Source organism: Nelumbo nucifera, chromosome 1, assembly GCF_055504915.1.
Source record: "Nelumbo nucifera cultivar China Antique chromosome 1, China Antique-T2T, whole genome shotgun sequence".
NCBI classification, from domain to species: Eukaryota; Viridiplantae; Streptophyta; class Magnoliopsida; order Proteales; family Nelumbonaceae; genus Nelumbo; species Nelumbo nucifera.
The window spans coordinates 158,573,167-158,589,859 of record NC_142649.1 but is presented as its reverse complement, the minus strand read 5'-3'; the positions used below and the strand labels follow the sequence as shown (position 1 = coordinate 158,589,859).

The window sequence follows — 16,693 nt, the reverse complement described above, 5'->3', positions numbered from 1 at the left end:
TTCAATCAAATCCCAATAATAACTTCCCATTGGGAATCACTGAATGAGTTTTTCAAGAAAAAACATTTGATGGAAATAATGATGATGAGACATTTTTTTTTCTGAAGTACATTCAACTATCACAGCAACATTGGTTTGCACATCATTGGCATGGACATGTCATTTCCGGTCAGAATTCAGAAATGCATTGCCCGAAATCATGAGAAGGAATCTACCGATTTTCGAGAAATTGGAAGGCAGATGCTAGTGTGTGAAAACATTGATCATTTCATATCAACAAGTAGGACCCAAATTGGAATTGACAACTCAATTACCCTCACCACACATCCCCTGAGGGTTGAGGCTATGATGTACCCAAACTTCTTTAAGGCAAGAATTAAAAAAGTGTTTGACAATGGAAAGAATAAAGAAAGCTAAGTTGGAGGACATGGCCCATGATAAAACTCAACTCTTATACTCCCTCAAATGATGGGACATACAATCAGCAGACTGGAATCAATGTGTGTGTGTGAGAGAGAGAGAGAGAGAGATAGAGAGAGAGAGAGAGGGGTCTGCTGCTAAAGCCACAAAGTGGGAACTGAATTCAATCTTACAATGTATATATCAGTGCTTAAAAGACATTGATACAATGATTTTTGTAAACAAATGTGTAACCACAGTTCGAAAGAAGAAGATAATGTGGAAGACAAGGAACTCAGAAGAAGATCTTGGTTAACTGCGCTTCTTGATCTCAAATGAATAATTGAGTTCCAAATGACATCTCTTGTCATCATCTTCAAACTGCATGAAACAATATAATCATAAAACAAAATTGGGGAAATAAACATTCAATTCTACAACTAAATTAAAACATAAAAAGAAAGAATATATTTAAGTTTTTTAGAAGATTTATAATCTGAAGTGGAACAGTAAAATAACCAGGCCAAGTGCATGGCTGAATCTGTGGTTTCAACCAACCTCTCTATCACCAATCACAACTCTAGCTTGTTGCATTTGATTGCTCTTTTTGAAATTAAAAGGCTGTTTAGTGAATCCTTGTTTTGCCTCATAAAAATACCAATTGCACAGCAAAAGCTTATGATTGCTGCTAATGGCTTATATTCCTCTTTTAACCACAGGAAAAAAAGAAAGAAGGCTTGTTTATTTATCATGTTAACAAAATGAAAAGAAAAATGAATGCAAAGCTTTTACAGGGTAGTTTACCTATATCCAGTAAGAGCCTAGGGGAATTGATATAATGTACTTGAGATTTGCAACACATGGCAACCTACCATTTAATCTTAATGAAACCACTCTGCAAAGGTTAGAATTTGAGACAATTGAGTGCATAATTCTATTACTACATTTTAATATGAGCTTGCAGATTTGCCAAAGTTGAATGCAATATCATGGCAAACTAACTGAATCTAATTGACTGAGATAAAACTCAAGGTTCAAAGCAATATGTTTGGCAAATTGACTTAGATAAAACTCGAGATGTGTATCTCAATTCATGTATCAACAGAAATTATAGTTTCAAATACACATATTAAAATACAACTAAGAAATATGTTGGAGAAATCCCAGAAACTCTGTTTGTCCAAAAGAATAAACTTTGGGGGGTTGATTACACTAGGGGCACAAATCTGCCATAACAGTACTACAAATTGCTATAGCTTTTACCTCTTCAACCATCGACTTGTAAAGAGAAATTGAGATATAAGAATAGTAGCTTCCAAGTTCTTTAATTGTATGCTTAAGTATCTGTCTTTGTATTTGTAGCCCACAACAGTCCTGGCAAACCCCCCCCCCCACAAAAAAAAATAATAATAATAAAATAAAATAAAAATAAAAATAACTAGCAAATGGAAAATATAAGAATTGTAAAGATAGAAAGCAAACATTTAGCAGTTTATTATATAGTGTTACTTTTACATTTTATATAACTTTAGATATAAATTTTGCATATATAAGCATAAGAAATTGCAATCACCTTCAGTTTTGCCAAGTAAGTTCCACGTGCAAGCACACCAGTAGGAGTGGTCTCTTCTTCCAAGCAGTGTATGTAGGGTTCCCGCTGTGGAGCGAAAGTACCTAACATCCCCCTTGTCTGATCAACTGAGTTCAAGATCATAAAAGAGATGAAAACAACCATGGGTTACTCCTCTGAATACAAAATCTTGGGGAATTAACAAATCACGTGGAATCACATATTAAGTAAACTCCATAATGATAATCCCTATACACGTTTAACCTACCTGATCCACTAGTGTAAGCATGAAAGAGCTAGGTTCTTTATATGAAAATTACAGAGAGGCTACAATCAGGGGGCTCTCATTGTAAGTGCAAAGAGGTGCCCTCCCTTCAATCACCATGCGTCCTATGTATACTGTATAGAGGATCTGGACCCACCATTATGTATACTGTATAGAGGATCTGGACCCACCATTAAATAGGTACCACCTAATCACCTAAAAGACCACCTGTCTAAAAAACCCGAAAGATCAGAGAAGTTTCAACCATCTGATTTGTGAATTTTTCTTTTGGAATTTTCTTAGCTTATTCAATTAGAAATCTAACTTTCTCAGCAAATATTTTTGATAGTAAATTTTATATGCAAATATATATAAATAAAATCATTTGTTTGTGCTGATTTTTCACATAGTTATTGTTTAGAGTGGGACCTATCCGATGGAAGATCCCAATCTTCTTAATTCAGATACATGGCAGCCTTGGTTCAAATAATCAATATGTACCATATGATACTTATTGGTTTTCAGGGCCATTAAAATGCTAAATACAAAGATTTAGAGGGTGACTATGGGTTCAAACACCCTCCTATTATATCTATCCTTGAATTATTAGAACTGAAACAATAGAAAAAGGAGCATCAATGGTTTTAGATGCTTGATGCTGAAAAATTTAGAATTTGAGTGTATCGATACTTTGAACCATGATGGCAGATTAAGAGGACACCTTATTGCAGTTGTCATGGAAGCATATGCGCATTACAACATACCTCTATGGACAAATATAATTGAAACTGAAAACACCATTCAAAAACAGATCTATTGATTAAGCAGAATGAAAAAACAAAATGTGACAAGTAATTCTAACACTTCCTCACTTCGTTTTCCAGTAGAATAGAGAAAACCAGGAAATTTAACAGTCTTTTTATACAGATGTATTGAAAAACCAGAACAAAAAACAAAATAGAGGATTACTGTTAAACACATGTAATTTCAAATTTCCTCTCTCCATTTTCCAGTAGAATAGAGAACATCAGAAAATTAAATATATTAACATTCATGCTTTTTGGGTCCACATATACAAAAGAGTGAACAGTAACCAAATAGGTCATATAACACTAATGCTTTTCTCCAGAAATGAGAATGTTTTGAATGAGTTTCTTATAGTGTTATGACTGAAGCAAATCCAATGAAACTTTGAGTTTCTACCTATCTTCTTCACCTTGAATTCTCATAATCTTAGATTTCTTAAAATTAATTCAACTCTCAAGCTAATAATCTAATTAGTGCACTTTCTAAGAGACACCATTTTATCTTTTGCACTTAAAAAGTTAAGTATAAAGTAAAGAAGAAGGGGGATACTAACCTTGGATGCCCCCCTTCCACACCGTGTTGGAGTAGGCCAAGCCAGAAACAATATTGTGCTTAACTATGAATGTCAGCTTAAGTCGATATTGTGATCCCTCTCTCAGTGTAAACAGGACTCGGCTGCTCTGTTTCTCATCCACGGGCAAGGGGGTACTTATTTCTCCACAATCCTCAGAGATGATTCCTATTGAATGGAATGTAACTTCGGGCTCCATTTGGCCTAACAAAAGCAGAAACCAAAATTTGCAAGAATCAAATACTAATAAATAAGGCCTGGAACATTATTGTAACAGGAAATATAGGAAGCCCAGAAGGGAAAACCATTTAAATCTTCTTGGACACAACCAAGCAGCTTTTCTTTCCACCTCCTTAAGCTCTCATCGTCCTGCAAAAAAATAGCATTAACATTAGAAAAATAGAACCAGGAAAATTCACTCCATAAGACTATTAACATAACGGCTGAGTCACCATCGACTTGTATGAACGAAAGATCTAGGCATTCTACCAAATCTTCAGGCTTACAGACCATGGAAAAAAAAAAGAAATAAATCAAACCTCCAAAGCAGAACTCAACAAGCAACAATGCTCCAATCTCGACAACAACCATGTTAATGCAGAAGACTCGAAAACATTCAAAAGCCTAATTCAGGGCAGATACAATCATACAACACAGAAATGCTAAATATGCAACAATGGAACAACCCCATCTGAAAGTAATACCCAAGAGTGAAATCGAAAATGGTTTAGCGGTAAATCTCTAGGGAATCAGAAACCCACTAAACCACTTAGCAAAACAATGCCATTTCGCACTCAAAATTTATTTCCACCTAAGACCAAGTGGACCTTTGTTTTGGTGAGATGTGGTTGGATCACAGTAAAGCGAAAGAAGAAAGAAGACCTTGTCTTTCTCAAGCTGTTCCTTGAGAGGAACCAAAGGACCGGGAACAAAACCAACATCAACCCCATCGTCTTCTTCGTCTTCCTCTTCAGCAACCTCATCATCACGAACCTTCTCACTGGTCTTCTCAGTTATCATCTCTCCTCCCTGTTGCTGCTGCTGTTTCTGTTCCTGCTTTTCACCAACCATGGAAGAAGAACCACCCGAAGAGGGGCTTGCTGCTTCCACTCTCCCACCACTCTCCATCACTGACACTACCAACTTCCACTCTAAAAACTCCCACTTTCTAATTATCAAACTAAAAAAAAGCAAAATAGAAAAAGAAAAGGAGAAAACTCACTCAACATTTCGAACTTTAAAGCAGATCACCCCAGAAGTGAAAAGTAAAAAACCGTATACTCTACAGTCTACAGCTGTGGTGTATTTATACTAAAAAATACGGTTACTATTGGTCTTTGTTCTCTGTGTCTCTACTCTCGTTCTCCTCCGTAGTTGATTAATTGTAAGAACTTAAACATCAAGACGGAGAAGATAAGAGACAAAGGACCAGAGATATCGTCCGTTTACCGAGTACATATGTTAACTGGGTTCTCATGCATTATACGTGAGAATGTGGGACCCAGTAATGGCTTTGTGGTCATCACCAATCACCACCGGCGTGATGGGTGGAGTGAGTGTTATTTTTATGGGTCCCACCGTCACCTACTTCGTGTACGGTTGAAATTCATGCATTTCGTTGAAATTGCTCACAAATCCACATATCAAAAAAGCTATTAAGGAAAAGAAATTTTAAGAAAGAAGAAAGAAATAAAGAATGAAAGATTTAAAGAATCTGGGTGTTTTGGCGCCAAAATCAGTAGTAGTGATTTGTATTCGAATATGATAATAGATGAGAGAGGTCAGGCCACAGAGACCATGGATCATAAAGTCATAAACCCCCTTTTGTTATTTCGAGAAAAAAAGAAGAGATGTGGAAAAAGGTATGGTTAATGGATGGAGGTTTTCTTCGTTTGCTTGTTGGGTCTGGGGCTCTGGGCAACCAGCAATGATATATAGAATAGTGACACCAATTTTTCAGAATTCAGACAGTACATGGCAATGATATTGTTGTGTGGGAGACACGACACACGAGGGGACCGTGCCCGACTGAAGAGAAGTCATTCTGGGCTCTGGGCTGCCACCATCATCATTATGCCACAAGACTCCGGCAAGAGAAGAAACATTCTACCGTTAAATTACAGAGAGCCACACTGTACTTGGGAGTGATAACACTTGCCCCCTTAGGCCTTAGTAGAGGGTGGCTGCCTATCATTTACCCTATTTTTTTTACATTGGATATGGGTCAAGGGTAAAATGGGATATGCAAAGAATGCAAACCTACAACATTTCTCATCCAAAACCCATCAAGCTGCAACTTTTTTCAACTCAACCCTAGAAGTTTTTCCCCACTACTCCACTATCTGTACATGCAAGTTCCCATTGAGGCTTCTGGTGGGCACCACCACGACTCAACTCTGTTGTGCCATCAAGGCTTTGTGAAGGGCTGATATGACAGATTCAGACCATCTGTGTGCTAACACTTTTCTTTTGTAGAATAAATAATGTCAAAATGCCCGCATCACATGTTTGCCTACTAATTATCCTGTGAAATGGAGCTCCACTTTCAACTCTTTAACTTCCTTGTCCATATAAACTCCATATCCACCATTAAGAAGTGTAGATGTTCACCACTCCGGGTTAAGGTCCTCTAGTGTTTTTCTGAATCAAAAACCCAGTAGTCAGCTTTGAATAGAAAGGTTTCCACATGCTCATGTCCTGATGTGAGATGCTACAAAGAAGGATGATCAACTTCTTTAACATATGCATCCTTAATTAGTGACAATGCCAATAAGAACAAATTACAGATGCATCTCTCTCGTAAATGGCACAGTAGGCAGTGAGACTGAGGTGTAATTAGCCATAGAACATCTTGCTTTTGTGATTCAGCTACAAAGCATTTTTTTTTTTTTTTGATAGGTAGCTACAAAGCACATGCCGCAAATAAGATAATGATATAACACTAGGATTCAAATAAAATACCAGAGACATAATGAGGTCCAACTTATTGAAGCCATATGTTGGGCCCTCTTCTTTTGCAGAATTTCTCCCCAACCATTACAAGGATGGATATTCTGTCCTATTCTATTATCTCAAATATCGAAGAAAGATATAGAGCCTTTGCTGGCTCTGATTAAAAGATCCCCTAAACCAATTCCTATTCCACAACTCATAAAGTGAAACTGATAGGCAATCAGTTGGAAAGCAAATCCCCTGTTAACATCAGGATCAATAGCATATTGCCATTAATATCTTCTTTTAAAGGTTTCTGATGAGAATCCACCATGCTTTATCTGTTTAGCAACAGAAATCCATAATAAAGTCTTAAAGTATAAATTTGATTTCAGTTATCTATCAGAATGCAGAAAGATACTTACAGAACAAGAAATTCTGAATAGCATTTCTTGGTCCATTACCTGACTCAAAGTACAAGAGTTCAGTAGCAAAGAAGCTATAGTTTCTCTAACCTAGATATTACTATGATACATTAACAGAAAACAAAATAAGAAATCACGAGGAAATAAGGCATCTATCCAAATATAGTGTTCAAGCCATTAAATTTGCAGTTGCATGTCAAGAACAAGTGCCATGAATGAGCACATATCCTATTCTGTGCCAATTAATGCCAGAGACCACTATGTTTTTCATTGCATGGATTCTTCAGGAACTTCCAAAGCAGTAGGAAAATCCCCCTACATTTATTCTTTTTTCCCAACTATTAAATCCAACCTAGAAAATAGCACCTTAATTTCTAATCATGATTCATGCACCAGAAACTGTCCCTTGTTATTTTGAAGATAAACAATGTGAGCATTACAATATCAATGAACCAGTTTTCATGATTCACCATTCACCTCAATATGATTTAGGATCTGTATAGATGTAAGGAGAATCATAAAAATAGTAAATATGTCACAACTTCCTAAGATTTGTACCTTAAACCACATTTGTAGAGAAATTTAGAGAAAAATGTCATTAGCTTTGTATAAGACCAGACCCTTTTTTTCTGAGAGTTGTACTTCATTGTTTGTAACTTCACATGAAAGTCAATAATGCCTGACAACAATTACTGTGAAAATAATCCATAAAAAAACCAAAATTTCTTGCACCCATCCAGAATTAAAAACCTGAAATGCATGGGGACCTTTACATAGCCCAAACCAACTCGCATAAGAGCAGCTCTACTTAATGAGTGAGCAAACAAAATTTTTGAGCATTGAGTAAGACAACAATGCTAAGGCACTTTATGCTACCTTCAGGAAACCACTGAATATAGCTTCTTTATCATTATCATGTACCAATTTCCTTACCAATCCAAATAGGTTGTATCCCTTGCTCTAACATATATGTGCTCTGAATGTTAATGGTTTCAACCAGTTATCTCTTATATTAATAAAACCTACAATTGTGCCAGAGCTTGAAGAGTGAAGAGTCAAAAGGTTTGGAACAGAACAAAATAAAGGGAAAAAACTCTATTTTATTGCTTCTTTTTCAGATTACAATGCATGAATTGTATGGAAATACATTGATATAAATAAGAGGATTACATGGAGATGTACATGGATGCTTACAGAGATCATGTGTCCATTCTAGACTAATCATCTGAAGGGTTCAACTGGTGCAGATTCTTCAAGAAGAACTGCAGCCTCAAAACATTCAACAGCTTCAGATGTTGATGCACCACCTTCAGCTTTGTAAATAAGTCCAAGGTTGTACCAAGCAAAATGGTTTGTCTTGTCTAGCCGCAGTGCATCTGTTAGAAAGCCTCTGACAACTGGCAATGATGGCTCACCAAGTTTTCCGAGTACAACAGCTGTAGAGACCAAACTTGGGACATGGTTAGGTTCAATGTCTAATGCGCTTGCAAATGCTTTCAGAGCTTCTCTGTAAAGACTCTTCGCTTCATATAGTGCACCTACAAGTTCAGAACAAAGAATCCCTTTATCTCAATGTCTTGGCCAAAAGTTCAGTTTGTTATCATTTATTTCTAGCCATTGTAATGTCTAGGTGAAAAAACATGAACTGCACTAAATCAAATCAAAGATCACATTTTCCTGAAACAGAGGACAAGAACATTGAGATTAAGCAATTTTATGCAGTTTGGTTGAAAAAGAGTTGTTACAGCAAAGAAAGAAGAGAGTGAAGAAGATGTGAGACCCAGGTTCTTTTATCAGTAAACGTGGGACCCATGTTAAAGCAATTTTTTTCTTGGGTAAATTTTTGACAACTTACCTAGGAAAGTCTTACCCTTCTTGTAGGTGGGTAAGTTGCTTTCCTACTTGGAGGAAAGATGCTAAAATTTAATGACACAAATGCCTATTGAACAGGCACTAAAAACAAAAAGGTACAAGGATAAAAATGGAAACAGGAAAAACTTACCTAGGCAGAAAAGAGCACAGGTAAATGCACTTATCTGGGTAAGCATTACCTGGGAAACAGTTAACCAGGTAAGTGATTTACCTGAAAATGAATAGGGCCTAAAGAATAACCCACAATCAACTAAAGAATAAAGAAAATAAAACACTAGCTACGACTAGTCCCATCCCATAGGCCCACTAAATTCTTTTCAACAAAATAGAAAGTGATTGATTAGTTAGCAAGAAGCAAGCCATAAGCTGGTGGGAAACATCCCTACTCAATCCATCATCCTTGGAGGCTTAGACATAAGCTCTTAATTTGGAAAAATTACAACATGATACTGGTAAATTTAAACTTTATACCTTGAGTCAAAGCAGGTTTCACAGACAGAATCATGAAATCATGAATAGTGACATGGAAGACTCCTTGGAAATTTAAGTGTCTTTACTCAGTGACTTGGCAGGCAGTCCTGCTCCCTTGGTATTATTACTTCCTAGCCCAACATGACCTGATCTCTTTGGGCCTTTTCTCTGTCCCATGATTTTGTCAATTATAAAAATCAAGTTATTGAATTTTATTACCTTCCTACATTACCCTACTCCATAGATTTTTATTCTTTACCTTTTTTCATATTTTGAGGGGTTTTCCCCACATTAAGACCAATTGTAGGGTAATATTGGAAAATAAATGTAACTAAAAGAGACAAACAAAACATCAGTAATTATCACCTTAAATTATTATTTTTTTCAGAAATGCTGTCTTAGATAGAGAAGTACAACTTTTGTGGAATGGGCAAACCTTGCAATAGTACTGGTTTCAGTTAAACCGAGAATGAAAACCCACAAGTTGAAAAAGGTTTGAAGAGGATGGTGGATATTGTTAACCATAAAGCAATACAACAAACCTAATAAGGTCAGCATACTGTTTGATCCAGTGCTTGGGAATTCCTAATCATGAACCTTCATTATGGTTTTCAAGAAGGATATCCAAGATAGAATAGCCAGTTTATGTGCTAATCCAAATACCTCACATGTTTGGTTTGTTAATGTAGTGTATTTTAGTGGTTTTTCCTGCCTTTCATTTTCTATTTTTTCACTTCACTTCTTTTTAGGTAAGAGAGGTGTGGCGGATGACATTCTTATATGGTAGTATTATTACCTCACCTGATCATTACATCTAATTACTTCAGTTCTTTACTCTTTTAGTACTCAAAATACTGAGAGAAAAACATTTTTTCTCTTTGACCCTTTGCCATTTTTAGTTTCTCAGTGTTATCAAAGTGTCAACTAATCAGTTGAGTCAGTTAAGGGCCATACCAAGTAGTTTGTTGATACCCACCATGTTGTTGCGTGGGATGAGTAGCATTAAACTAGGTTGACTAACAATTAGCTGTCTAATTAGCCTAGTTGACCTAGTGAACTACAAAGTTGTTTTAAAGATTTATTTCTTTGTTTTTATATCTAATTATCTAAAAATAATGTCATATGCCACTGTTTACCTGACTGGTTAGACCAGTGACCTGGTGACTCAGTCATTCTGGTTCTATTCAACTTCTAATCCATCATTTTTTTTTTGATAAATGGTAAAAATGATTGTATTAAGTATAAACTATAGAGGAGGGCAAGAAATCATCAAACATATACAGAATGTCTGCCTGTATATATGCACAGTACATATCCAAATTACATTCAGCTCCCATACAAGAATCAAAGTAGAAGAAATGTCCAATGGTCAGTAATGACTAGCTGGAGTTCCTGCAAAAATCCTTGAATCGCCATCCCATCTTTTCAGAGTCCATTCCACATTGTTAATAACCACCTCCATCAGAGCATATTTAGCCTAAAAAATTCTATAATGACCACATCTACCTTGCCAGTCCATCATATTACAAAAACACTGTTAATTTAGTCAATGGCCTGTCAACCAAGATGTTGAACCATTGACCCATCTGAGCAGTTTAATGGGTTACAGGTTTTTTGTATTATTTCTTGATTTTTTTTTTGTTGTTAATGAAATCCTGGGTTGACCAATTGACCTGGACTGTTGAATTGTTAATCTGTTGACCCAGAGGGAATGGTCGTTCAGCTTCCAAGGCATACACAAAAGAACAATGGTGGAGTTCTTTTAGGTCTTCTTCCAAACAGTGGTGTGTTGATATGGAGTTATCACAATAAGAGGACCAACTCAAATAGTCAAAGTTGCACTTAATCTTTGAAAACAAAGACTGCAGCTCCTTAGCATATCCAGCCTTTTGCTTACAACAAGAAGATTGTAAACTAAATTTTCTACTTCATTATTTTACTGCATATTTGCAATACATATTAACTTATTTATGACATTACATCAATATCTTAAATTTAGAACATATCTTTTTTGAGACCAACTAATTACCACATCGCCTAGAGGAACCATAACAATTAGTCATCACCTCACCATATTAGCAATGCTGACTTCCCATAAGTTGGAACTAGTTATTCAATTCCAATTTTAAAGTTCACAGGTGTCAGAGTTTATAAAATATGGTTAAAAAAGAAGCATTTCATTTAATTGTTACTATTTTTGCTCATGTTGCTCTTTGTATCTTATTGAGTGTTTGTTCATTTTATAGAATATCTAGATGAGAAGAAAATATTTACACATTGACTATTCAGCCAAAGTTGTGATTGTGGTCACTCAGATATCAAAATTCATTTGTGCTTAATGCTTTGTTTGCAACCATAAAATATGACTCTGATTTCCCCCTCACACAATTTTTAGGAACAAATTAAGTACATTCAGTGTAGCTACCATAACAAATGGAATGGACATATATCACTATCTTGCTTCCACATGTTTGTAAAGAATACTGATTTTTGACTTAGCATATAACATCATGTCTTCCAAAGCTTACTCTGTGAAGGAAACAAACACTAAAAGAAAATTCAAAAAATTGCAACAGATTTTCTTCCATTTTTGCAGTGCTTCAAGTTTTTATATCTGAACTTGTAGAAATACATGTAAAAGATAACTCAAATTAACATAAGAGCCTCAAAGGAGAAAGCCCAAGGCAAGAATAAATAACTAAATAAATACATAAAGTAAACAATACCTGTGGCGTGCCATCTAGAGGCAGAATGAGGATTGATTTGTTTGGATTTGGTAAGGCAAACTTCAGCATCCTGCCACTGTGACAAGCTTGTGTAGATATAAGCCAGATCATGCCATGTTTCCATTTCCAAAGCTCTATTGTGATCTACACTTCCCTGTAACAAAGAAGTTGACAAAATACCATTTTAAATCAACTAAGCTTTGGTAGAAAAATACATATAAAGTTATCCTTCATATTTCCACAAAAGAAAAAGAAATATATTGTATTGAGTTTCCAAGCTGTTTACCAAAAGAAAGAAAATTTGTAGTCATAATCCATTTTAAACATTCAGTATATATATATGACACACCTTCAAAATCTTCTTGGACACACTGAAGTTTCTCCTCTGAACTTCAAGAACAGCAAGAAGATGTGTATATGTTTTAATTGCATTTTTTAACTGACCCTGGACAATTTGGAGTTTTGCCTTTGTTCGTAATAACTCTCCCTGATCCCACCTTCCAGTCTGATCCAAAGCAGCATTAATGATAGTCTCAGCATCCACAAACCGTTTTTGAGCAGACAATATTCGAGCCAAGAGGATCCACCCTTTAATGTTAGATCCGGCTTCTAGTTTCAGCAATTGCTTTGCATAATAAAGTGCAACGTCCAACTTTCTCTGCTCAGCATTTTCTAGGCTGAGATAGAATATAACTTTAGGTTCTCTTTCTCTCATTTTTTTCTCAGCAGTTTCTAGGGCTCTGAGTGCATCAATTTGTCTCATGCTCCTTTCAGAATCAGATCTAACTAATCTGGCCTGAGCTGACAGCGAGATACCTAACAAGTAATTGGTGACACTTATCATTCGATTGCATCCTCCATGCAAGAGAGCAATTGCTTTACGAGCAAAAGCTTCCCCTTCTTCAGGCAGGTTTAGATCTTCTCCACTAATCTTTGAAGCCAGTAATAAAGCTCCAATGCAATTGGGATTCTCTCTGCCACTCAACAATTTCCTTAGTAGATTCAGAGCAACCACATTTTCACCTTCTGCATAGTAACACAACGCTAGGGTGTAATATCTTTCTTTCTTATCCAAAATCTCAGGAAGCAATTCTTCAACCTGATTGGCCAAGGTTCTTAGTTCCCCTGACACAGAGAGAGCAAATGATAGGTGGTCTATAATTGATGGGTCCCACTCAATCCTTCTGAGAGCAAATTTTTTTAGCAGAATGAGTAACAAAAGAATAGCCTCTTCTATATTGTTCTTTGGTACAAAGGAGCCTTCCATTTGGGAACGGAGGTTTGGGGGGCTTGCATCACAACCACCATAGAGAAGAAAAATGGCAAATTCTTTCTCTATTTTTGCTATGGTGTCTGGATCAAGGTTCCAATGATGAAGGAGGGCACGCCTATATGATAAGATTGCTTCATGGGGGAAGCCAGCAAGTTTCCATAACTCTGGAAGCAACTCGACAGTCTTGTTTAGAGTCTCCTGCAATTTAAAATCAGTACCAAAGTTTTCAGGCAAGCCTTCTGGTAAGGCAGATTCAACAGTGTCCAGAATAACTTTGCATGATTGAGCAGCTTCTGCAAAAACCGATTAGAAAAAAATTAGCAATGAAATGATTATTTAAACAACGCTTTTTTGTATAACTTGGAAGGCTTTCTTGTTTGAGAGAGTTATAAGTTAAAATAAGTCTCCCTAGCTTTCTTCTAATCAACATAAACGAATACATGCAAATCTTCTAAATAGCTTAAACATCCACTGTCTATAAATAAAAGTTCAATGGCCTTACAGTACAATTGAAGGTTTGTTAATTCATGAAAGAGAGCAATGCACTAAAAAGATAGCCAGCTGGTTTCAAAGATATGGGTGCTTATATACTCAAGACTTAAGATGCTCAGGTTGATGACTGCCCTACAAAATAATATAATTAAAAAGAAAACAAAAGGCAAAATAGATAGAAAGGTGCATTAGATCCCTCTATGGAATAAACAGAAATCACAAAATTTTTCCTTATTCAGACCAAGGGACCCATAACTGGAAAAAACATACAAATAAAATGAAAGTGCATAAGAAACAGAAAATAAAGACAAACAACCAATTGGCTTATTGAAGGCAGGTTTCAGCTTTATCAACAAGATTACCTTGAAACCTTCCAAGATCCTGCAGTGATCTTGCTTTGAGATAGATTGCTTCAAAGAGCAAACTGGCAGCATGCATAGACATCGGTGGGGCAACATCGCTGTGGGAACGACGCTTTCGGTGCTCTCCTCTTTGAGTAATGGAAAGTATGGAGAGTTTTATCTTTGGTGTCACAGAAGCAATATCTATTCCTTCAAATACATGAAGTGCAGCTTCAACATTTCCTCTTTGATATTCTAGTCTTCCTAGCAATGCTCTTGCTTCCTGCAATGTTGTAAAAGCCTATGAGATTTACAACCAGATTTATGAAGATAACTAGGAGGTTTAAGCAAACCAGTTGTTGATTTAATGATGCAAGAAAAGCAATCACATAACATTTAATAAAAATAAAATGAATATAAACTTTTAGAACTTTCTATTATGGCAAATAATGTCAAGGGAAATGATGGATGTTCCAAACATATAGCTTACTTTTTAAAGATGATCAATTCATCAGTATCTATAGTATCATCTTCCAGAAATAATGTGACAAACCATAGCTGGTAAAAGGTGAATTGGTGCACAAATTGGATTTTTCTATGTTTGAACAATGTTGCTGCAGGAAAGCAACCAACCATATAAAATCATCCATGTCCAGGGATTATTGGAAAAGTGAATTCACTCAAGAAACCTGCCTCTTGACATAGCAGAATGGGGAGACAAGATTTGTGTAACCGATCCCAAATCATTGTGGTTAAGGCTGAGATAAGTCAAGTAGAACAATTTGAGGCAATACCAAGCAACGGGCAATGTCCCATGTGAAAAAGGAGACAACATCTAAAGTTTTGCATGATACAACAACTTTCCTGTGTAAATACTCCAAGATGAAATTTTCTGCATAATTTACTAGTTAACTGATAAGTAGGCTCCTGTGTAAAGCTATAGAGTAGCAATAGCCCTAAAAAAAAGAAATTAGATAAACCAACCTCATAGTTCAGAAAACCACTTTCACGGAGAGATGATTCAGCTTCTTCTATGTTTCCAATATCTGGCTTCTTCTTTCCTCCACCTACTTTAGAAGAAGACTCGCCTGCTACCACAAAAAAGTCTTTTGTTCCCGGGGACTCAGATGAGAGAACCATTTCATCTGCTCCTAACTGCTCTCCGGAGCAAAGGCACTTCATTATCTTCCCCAACTTTGGTTTAGTACAAGTTCCTTGCCGTTGGATCCCCGTCTTCCGTTTCATACTGTTTCATTCACACGTTAAGGTCATCAGAACACCGTTGCGCACTAAAGAAATATGTCTGAAACCAGGTTACAACAGTCCGAGCATATAAGCTCACTAGGTGGTCGGTACTAGAAGATTGGCAAAATCTAGCATCCCCTACCAGAGAATTCATTGAACAAAAAAGGAAACATATAACCAGTTAAAGAAGTTTCCGTCCAAAATAAAGAAAATTAGTCATGGTTCATCAAAAACCAATTCGAATTCGAATGAAAATACAAGCAATAGAAAGAGGGAAAAAAAAAAGAAGAAAGAAAGAAACAGAAGAACAAACTTTACCGAGAAATAAAATCCACGACTCTATTTGTTAAAATTTTCTTTCTAATAAAAGCTCGAAGGTAAAACCCTAAATTTAAAATTAAAGACTTCAAATTACCTTTCGAAACGGGAAAAAGAGAAGCCCAACAACGTTTCTGCAATTACAGTTCAGAAAGAAAGCAAAATATCGAAACTAATCTTTCAAACCACTATAGACCACACCCATCACAACCAGAGAACCCAATGTAGCTTTCAAAAGGAAGGAAAAAAAAGAAAAAAAAAAAGAAAGAAGATAACGAAGAAGCAACCCAGAAACACCAAGTTCCCCCCAAACCGAAAATTCGGCACCCACGTCATAATTTCCTTGAAAATAGCTCAAAATAATGCGACTTTTAAAGCCTAAATTCAAGAAATATCCATTTCCATCATATAATCGTTTCAGAGCAACCGAAAGGAATCAAATTATTCTTAAAGGAAGTACCTTTTGTTCGAAAAAGAGTGAAGACTGAGCCCACACAACATCAAAGCAACCACCCATCCTTCCTCCAATTCCTGCAAAGGAAAAGTTTCTTTTGATTTCTTTGATTGAATAGCCAAGAATACAACGCCTTAAGAACTCTTCCACTTTTATGAATATTCTTTCTTTTTTTTTTTTAATTTTCTTTCTCCCCTTAACAGTCAACTGTTCAAAAATTTCAAGTCTCTGTATTTAATACGGGGGGACACGCAAAAAAGTCAGAATTTTCCTTTCAGAGGAGTGAAGGGGCGAGAGAGAGGCTTTGGGTAATGAATGATTTTTGAGGAAGAGAGTTTTTTTGAAGAAACGCACAGTGGGATTTGGGAAATGGGAAGGGAAACAATTTTCGTGGAACCCAGGTTTGAAATTTACTACGTGGCTGTGGTTAGTTTTCTGCCACGTGGCAAAGCTGACGAACTGATTTGGCTGTTTTTAAAACGGTAGTTTGTTACAAAAATGTACTTCAGCCGAGGGTCCGTAGTACTTAGACC

General features: G+C 36.2%; 2 protein-coding genes across 4 annotated transcripts; both read right to left on the bottom strand.

Moving 5' to 3' along the window:
• Positions 1 to 552: 552 nt before the first annotated feature.
• Positions 553 to 4,892, bottom strand: LOC104602845 (rho GDP-dissociation inhibitor 1-like). Its single transcript, XM_088894945.1, has 5 exons — positions 4,495 to 4,892; positions 3,918 to 3,981; positions 3,595 to 3,816; positions 1,973 to 2,097; positions 553 to 780 (listed from the first exon to the last, which is right to left on the bottom strand). Exons 1-5 carry the CDS (start codon positions 4,738 to 4,740, stop codon positions 712 to 714), a joined length of 726 nt encoding a protein of 241 aa, XP_088751071.1. The 5' UTR covers positions 4,741 to 4,892; the 3' UTR covers positions 553 to 711.
• A 278-nt stretch (positions 4,893 to 5,170) lies between these two features.
• Positions 5,171 to 16,510, bottom strand: LOC104602846 (protein NPGR2-like). 3 transcript variants are annotated; one of them, XM_088894944.1, is made up of 7 exons: positions 16,167 to 16,510; positions 15,128 to 15,389; positions 14,165 to 14,426; positions 12,387 to 13,603; positions 12,038 to 12,191; positions 8,163 to 8,506; positions 5,171 to 6,252 (listed from the first exon to the last, which is right to left on the bottom strand). In XM_088894944.1, the coding sequence occupies exons 1-6, from the start codon at positions 16,205 to 16,207 to the stop codon at positions 8,190 to 8,192; spliced, it is 2,253 nt and encodes a 750-aa protein (XP_088751070.1). In that variant the 5' UTR covers positions 16,208 to 16,510; the 3' UTR covers positions 5,171 to 6,252; positions 8,163 to 8,189. The 3 variants fall into 3 exon arrangements, with proteins under 3 accessions (XP_088751070.1, XP_010265000.1, XP_010265002.1); XM_010266698.3 differs by lacking the exon at positions 5,171 to 6,252 and having other exon boundaries at positions 8,049 to 8,506; XM_010266700.3 differs by lacking the exons at positions 5,171 to 6,252; positions 16,167 to 16,510 and adding an exon at positions 15,804 to 16,032 and having other exon boundaries at positions 8,049 to 8,506.
• Between the last annotated feature and the right edge of the window lie 183 nt (positions 16,511 to 16,693).

Bases quoted from the DNA above. Each gene is read 5' to 3' on its own strand.
- LOC104602845 (XM_088894945.1), bottom strand. From the start codon at position 4,740: ATGGAGAGTGGTGGGAGAGTGGAAGCAGCAAGCCCCTCTTCGGGTGGT. The intron at 3,817-3,917 runs GTTTTCCCTTCT...TGCTTTTGTTAG, and splicing joins TGTCCAAGAAGATTTAAATG to GCCAAATGGAGCCCGAAGTT. The intron at 2,098-3,594 runs GTTAGTATCCCC...TCTTGAACTCAG, and splicing joins GTGGAAGGGGGGCATCCAAG to TTGATCAGACAAGGGGGATG.
- LOC104602846 (XM_088894944.1), bottom strand. From the start codon at position 16,207: ATGTTGTGTGGGCTCAGTCTTCACTCTTTTTCGAACAAAAG. The intron at 14,427-15,127 runs GTTGGTTTATCT...ACAACATTGCAG, and splicing joins GTGGTTTTCTGAACTATGAG to GAAGCAAGAGCATTGCTAGG. The intron at 13,604-14,164 runs GTAATCTTGTTG...CGGTTTTTGCAG, and splicing joins GGATCTTGGAAGGTTTCAAG to AAGCTGCTCAATCATGCAAA.